General features: G+C 30.4%; 1 protein-coding gene across 1 annotated transcript in view; it reads left to right on the plus strand.

The window, feature by feature from the left end:
- Positions 1 to 450: 450 nt before the first annotated feature.
- The window catches only part of LOC117182725 (protein Skeletor, isoforms B/C), a 116,297-nt gene continuing 109,208 nt past the window's right edge, over positions 451 to 7,539 (plus strand). Inside the window, exon 1 of the mRNA XM_033375830.1 lies at positions 451 to 912. Coding sequence (XP_033231721.1) covers positions 849 to 912 — 64 coding nt within the window. The 5' untranslated portion in view covers positions 451 to 848. The remainder of the gene's footprint in view (positions 913 to 7,539) is intronic.

A 7,539-nucleotide genomic window follows, 5' to 3' on the forward strand; every position in this document is an offset into this window, starting at 1 on the left:
TACTACTACTACCATTACTACTACTACTACTACTAGTAGTCCTTGGTATTAAAATTAGAAAGTTTCAGTATTTAAATAAGTAGTCCTTACTATTAAAACTAGAAACTGAGAAATGCATTTCTCATGATCTTGAAGTTTGAGCTCTTTTTTTCTAAACAGTAAAAAAGTAAAGATTAATTCAATTACGAGCACGGGTTTCCCGACAGCAATAGTTTCAAATTGCTGCAAGTAGTTTCGAGATAGTTTCGAAAAGCAATCGAAAAAGGCGCCATGTGCCTTATAATAACTGGATAAATAAAGAACTCCTGAAAACTGCGACTGGTTAATTTCATTTTTTTTCTACCAGCCTCTTGTTTCTCTTCCATTCGGGGAGACCTCGTGTGAATGTACGAATTTCAAGACGGGCTCGCGGTTGACTCTCGCCATTCGCAGACGATACACGAAGGTCGCAACTCCACGTACTTACGTACCTCCGTACCTCCAGATCACAATATTGTATCGAGGTAACGGTAGATCGAATCGACTTTCGTCCCGGTAAGAGCGTCTGAGCGGCGTGCATAAAGATCACAAGTTGTTCTGCTTTTTTCGAAGAAACAAACCACTTCCTTTACCTCTTTCTTATTGTGTCTTGAGCTTTTATCCGTGCAGCTTTAAGAATTTACATTTGCACTTGCCACCGGAAATTATTGTACTTGAAATCAAACAAAACTGAAACCTAGAACAATAAGTGTTTTTATTTTTTATTTCCAGATCAAATGTAAGTGCGCGTGTGATCGCGTGTGTGTGTGCTGCTGCAGCAACAACAATAGCGCAAGAAAATTTGCAGGAAGGGCTGTGGAGAACCGAAAATGACGAGAAGACTATCTTTAATTTCTGGCCTGATATTCTGCACTTTCCTCTTGCTGTGTTTCGGTAAGGTTTTTTTTTAATAATATAGTTTTTTATTTCACAGTTTTTTTCTCAAAAAAATATGCGCTTAAAAAGTATAGTTTATTTGCACCATAAATATTGAAGGAGAAGCCTTATGCACATAAAACATGACTCTCTTTAGACGTTTCACAATGTGACTTATTTCAGTGTTCGCAATTTTAGACACGAAGTAAAATTTTATGAATGATCGTAAAGTTGGCTAGTGCACTTCTGTATTTATCAGTATTTTCTCTCTGGCATAACAAAGCGATAAATAATGAATGGATTGCTTTAACGAACGCATCTATCTAAAGGCTAATGCACTTAAGTAATGCAAAATATTTCATATATCGTAAAAATCAATTTCTATCTATTTTTAATTTAATAAATTTTCTGCTAAGACTGCTAATAGTTGAATTTCAAAGATTATTAGACCAATTCCAAATCAGGCGAAATTTCAAGAAAAGTCGAGGCTATGGTGTCAGAATAACATTTAATTTGAGTATATCATTCTATGGTGGAAATACAGGGCACATATTTTACTGTTTTGCCACATATTTTATTTGTTATTTTTCATAATTATTTGAAGACTGCTTGCGAATTCTCAAAAAATGAAATAAATTTTTTTCAAAATGCAGTGTTTTCTGAATAAGCTTAGGTATTTGAGATTTTGGTTTTTATACGTTGCGGGATGTTTTGTTATTTTAATTAATCGTAAAAACTTCAAAAATCCTTAAAAAAATGACAAAATGAAGACTATTTTACTAAAATTCTTGAAAGCTGATGTTCTCAAAAACCCTACTTTAAAACTTTTGTTTTTAAGAAATACACGGTAATATTTACTACATATTTCTTGAGATTCGTTTTCGCTAAACGATTAATTCACATTGAAGCAATTATTTTTGAAAAATCGAATTTTGGCATTTTTCTCAAAAACTACCAAGGATATAAAAACGATAAAATAAAAGTTTACGCATCTAAAAAAGTTCTACGAAGAATATCTCTTGATCTTTTGTAATATCATGCATAATTTATCACGAGAAAAAAATTATATGAAAAAATTCTGGCCTCAAAAATATTTGAGTCCCCATAAAACTGACAGGATGCTTTCCCCATATAAGTAGAAATTATAAACAACTATAAAAGAAATAAAAAGGGTGGGTCTTTCCAAAAAATCCTCTTTATTATATTTAAATGATTTTCGAAAATATAAAAAAGAGATTTGTAGGAAAACACTATCTTTTTATTATTTCCAGTACTTAAAAAAAGTTTCTGCTAATATAAGAAAGTTATCCTATCAGTTTTATATAAGCTAAAACATTTATGAGTCCGAAGAATTTTTTAAATATAATTCTTCATCTTTTTTTGTAAGCAGTGCAAGGTATCTCAAAATATTAAGGTGTATTTTTTATAGAATTTTTCTAAAGGTGTAAACTTTTACCTAAACATTTTTTTACCTTTAGTTGTTTCCAGGATAAAGGTTTAGTTTCGATTTTTCAATAATAATTTGTTTTCAGCTTGAAATAATCGTTTACCAAGAACGAAATTCAACCGATATGTAGTGAATATTATCTTCTACTTTGCAAATTAAAAATTTTCAATTGGTGTTTTTGATAAAACTGACCTTCAAGAAACTTAGAAAACATCCCCCAATTCGTAATTAAAACTTTTTTTTAATGTGGTGGATCAATTAAAAACGAAAATTTGCGCCGAATAAAAAAAATCCTTTATACCTAATAGGGTGATTCATTTTAAGTAAAAAGAATTATTTTCGAGAATAAATATGCATATTAGCCTTAATTCTACCTTTTCCTTCAATAAATAAAAAAAAATAAAAAATCGGAGATGATTTTTTTTATTTTTATATTCTTAATGCCTGGAAGGTGTATTTATTAAATTTCTATACATATAGAATTATCTCCTGTTACATTACCATAATTATACATAATTTAATTAAAATTTTTCCTTAAAAATGATCTTAAACATTTTCATTTTATCTATTATTTACAATGATGTTAATATAAAAGGGGATAATTGTATATGTATAATAATCGAATACATGCATTTTGAAGACATTGAAAAAATAAAAACAGCAAAAAATCCGATTTTGAATTTTTTGTTTAGGAAAATGTTTGTTAACTAAAAAGATAGCACTTCGGTCGTAGTTCATATTGAAAAATCATTTTTTTAATCATCCTACGATTGTTCGGACAATACTGCATTTTGAAAGACGTTGTCTATCAATTTTGAAGAATTTGCCAGTAATGTTTTGATAATCATAAAAATAATGAAAATAAACATTGTTGTCAAAGTGTAAAATACGCGTTCCTTTAGTTTCATTTTCGAATAATATATACAAGAAAATCATTCTGACAACATGACCTAAACTTTTCTTTAAATTTTGTTTGATTTGAAATGAAATTGCTCTATTGTTAATTCTAAAAAACACTTAAGAGAAGTTTCACAATGAAAGTCGAAGGCTAAGAATTTTTCAAATATTGAATAGTAAGAGGGGCCCCTATTATTAAATTTCCATATTACGTTTCTGTTTACATATACTTTTTGTTAATTTTCCACACAAAAATAATATATTCTTATAGCCTACCTTATTATACTAAATTACTTCACTTAAATTCAGATTTTAAATGAAAAACGTTACGCTGAAATAGTTGCCTTAGGAGTGGAAATTCCTCTTCTGCATGTCTGATTACTCGAAAAGTCATTGGCTCTGGAAACTTAAGCAACAGTTTGCGTTTTTCATTCCTAATTATAGTGGTTACAATAACACTTATCCAATTCACGATGCATTTCTGCTGACATTCCAAGAGTGACATCAAACCGCGTGTACTTATAATTTTCCACCGGTATCACATATTTCTCTTTTTTACTTGAGCTAAAATTATTTCTGAAAAAGTGACCTTGGCCGACGAAATTGATGATTCGTTATAAATTTAAAGTAGTATTTTTCGTTTGCTTTAACTTAGCATAACACGTTTAGACTTCAGAGCCTTGAGGCTATTTCCTTACTTGGAACTAACTATAGAATCATGATACATTTCGTAGAATATCTTTATTAATGCTGACCAGATTCAGAGTTTAAATTAAGATTCATATAAACATGTCCTCTATTTAAATTATAGATCACCAGTCAGGATTATGAGAACACTGTCGTTTTTTTACACATAGCTAATTGCAATTTCGGTTAGTTTTTATAAAGTACATGAATTTAATTGTGTTTCCCTTTTTACGCCTTGAAAAAGGATTACGACTTTATGCTAAACTAGCGCAAAGCGAATGAATTGTGAAAATTCTATATGTAGATACTTTACATTTTTTATAATTATTACTCGTAATAATCTCTGAGGAAATTTTTGGATTTAGGGTTAGGTAAATTTAACATAATTTAATTGTTTTAAACGCTTTGGCACTCTATGGTGCCCACTATCAGTGACTTTTATTAAATCTGTAAAAAATTGCATACTTTCTCGTAGGGATGGAATTTACAATTTGAAAATTTTATATCCTTTGGTTAATATCATATTTGAAAAAGGACATAAGAAATATTATGTTTATGAAATCGAATGATTTTCTGTTATGATTAAACATTATTTCTGTAAAAGTGAAGTTAATTCAAAGTCAGACTATATTAAAAATGTAATTGATTAAAAAACACATTGCAATGGAAGAATTCTTTAAAAATTCTTACAAATATTATAGCAACATTTTTACGAAATTTTATCAAATTATTAATTTTTACTGGATTCCTTGAGTAACACGATTTTTAATAAAACCACTACATTTATCGTCAAAACATAAAAATTAATTAAATTTTTTAAAAATAAAACAAATTTAGCGGATATAAACCTACGTTTTAACCTAGGTCTAACCTACAGTGGACCTTGTTTTATCACCCTGCAACTTGGGCCAAGTCCCAAAAAAATACCAGTTTTTTGCGGGGATGTGTGCCATGTGGGTTATAAATTAAACATTGGCGCAGAATTTTTTGTTTGTTTAAGGACAAGATTGAGATTTTCACATTTAGTTATCCTGAACATTTTTAATATTGTCGTAATTTGCTGTTTTTTATTATGAATGACTTTATGTAATGGCTCGTACAATTTTTTATTATTTTTCTATTATTTTTAAAATTCCGGCCAACACTCCTATTCGGCCCTATGACCACAGTATATTCCTTTTTTTCAGAGAATTTTACTCTTAGCTCCGTAATTTACGATAAAAGGATTAAAAATGGCAAAATCAGTATATCTATTTTAGCCTCATTGTCGATGCGAAAGCATTAAATTTGCTTTATATGTCATTTAATATAAATATACATATTCATAGAAATTTCACGTAACGTATATCACAAGGTTCAAGACATTCCTCAAAATAATGAAAAAAATCTGCGAATTATTTTATGACTCTCGAAATGTTATTCTACTATTCCGAGAGAAAACTATTTTTAAACTATTTTTTTTTCACAAACTTTTTTCATCATGTCAAATATTGTCTTGAACCTTGTAAAAAAACGTGATAAGAAATTCTTTGAAGTTTGTGATCTATCCTAAAATCTTGGATAGTCAAGTAAAGTTTCGACTTCCTCTTTCCGTGCACTGTTTGATTTAAAATAAAATCAGTGCATGATTTATATCTAAATGATAGTAAGAACTGATAAAATGCATCTTCAAACAGCAAATAGGGGAATTTTATGAATCATTATTAAGGTCGTCATGTTTATATTATAGATCGCCGAAGGCACTCAAAACATTAAGAACTATAATAGCAAGCCCACGTTGGAAACTTTCGCGTTCAAAATGCAAATTACGATGGGATGGGAAATTGGGGATGCGACTTTGCGTAGTACACCGAAGTCATACATATCGTGGTCGCAAGTAAGTGCGGTACAATAATTGCATAATGGTTGGTGTCCGTTCTGAGATAGGGAGCCATGGCCTGGTTCTTGCTAGAGGACTTTCACTCAGTGTCTCTCAAACCTGGCTACCTGTCCAGAAAATAAATTGCGGACGTAGACCATAATTAGTGTGCATAGATGTATCGGTAATCGCCTATACAAAATATATTGCTACCGGTTCGAGGTTGTTATGTGCTTTGAATCCTGGTTAAGCAGATGTTTTTCTGGGCAGCAAATTTCTTGAGTTTCCTTTTCCTATAACCTGTTTATTTTGATGAACGTATAACATTGTTTCTGAGAGACGGAAGTTAATGAGAGGCTAGCATCTCACTTTCCAGTTACATAAGCATTCTATTAGTTTATTTTTTTTCTCTTTGCACTTTCTCTGCGTTGGCGAGAAGGTTGAGGCATTGACTGTATGTACTTTCCGGTCATACCATACCGACAGGTTTTGATTAACCACGTTCGATCTGACTGATCAAAGTCAGAGAGAAATATCATATTTGTGATTGATGGAGGTTATATGATAGTTTCTGTAATGGAGGGAATTTAACCTTTTATGTGAAGAGTAAATTCGTGTAGATAGATTACAATGAAGAAGATTGTAAATTGTATCCTATAAAAAAAGTGGGTGAAAATCTCGCAATCATTGTTGTTAAAAACTTGATTGGATTGTCATTGCTTGACGCTACTTCATATCTGAAATTTGAAAGTTTAAAAATGAAATCTACAAATAATCCGTTTTAATAAGAAAAATTACAGAAAACCTTATGCGAATTGTGAAACGTTTTTTCTTCTTAATAATCTTGTGTTGTTCAATTAATACTTTAAAATTATATAATACATTATTTTACATGTTTTATGTTTGTGCTTCTTGTGTGAAAGTAGTATTTTTTTTAAATAATTTGAATACACTATAGAAAAAAATTAAAGGGTCAAAATATTTTCGAAAAATGGTGAAAAATGGTCATGCCAAGGTCTAAAAAAAAATTTTGAGCTTGAAAAAAATTTTCCAACTTAGCTATGATATGGACCGGATAGCTTCTTTATTCAGCTTAAATTTGCTTTTTTTAAAACCTGAGTACGACCATTTTTCACTGAGATATCGAATTTTCCAGATTATGATTGAGTCCTTAATTTGAAAATTTGTGTAGAGTTTTGTATTCTGTTGACGTTTCATACCAAAATCGGTACGTTCAATAAAAAAGCTATTGGTTTTCGAAGAAAGTAAGCAAATTGTGAATTGTTTCAGGTTATGCTCCCGTTTTTCGCCGGAACTCGGTATAAATTTCAAACAAGAATTATGATTTTGGAACAATGTTAGGTTATGTTAACATTTTTAAAAGAAATCGATGATTTTTAAATAAAAATAAGGTTTAAAAGAAGATTTACAATCTTGAAATTTTTCGTTATCTCATGTTAGTCTTTTCTGTTTAGTATTCTTGTTGTAAATTAATATTTTTAATCAAAAATGCAACGGTTTTACTGTTTGTATATTGTATGATAATATTAGATACACCAAACTCTCGCTTTCAGTCAAGTGTCGGGGCTCGCCTTCAAATAGCCTTGGACGGGTTTCGGGGGAATCGAAGCGTATATATATATATAGTAACCAGCTATCTCACGGTTGTGAGACGTGGTTATGGCTGAAATTTTACCACGATTTCGCTGGAAGCGGGTGCAATTTTTCAGATTAGCACCCGCTCCCGGCGAAATCC

Source organism: Belonocnema kinseyi, chromosome 2 (assembly GCF_010883055.1).
Source record: "Belonocnema kinseyi isolate 2016_QV_RU_SX_M_011 chromosome 2, B_treatae_v1, whole genome shotgun sequence".
In the NCBI taxonomy this organism is placed as follows: Eukaryota; Metazoa; Arthropoda; class Insecta; order Hymenoptera; family Cynipidae; genus Belonocnema; species Belonocnema kinseyi.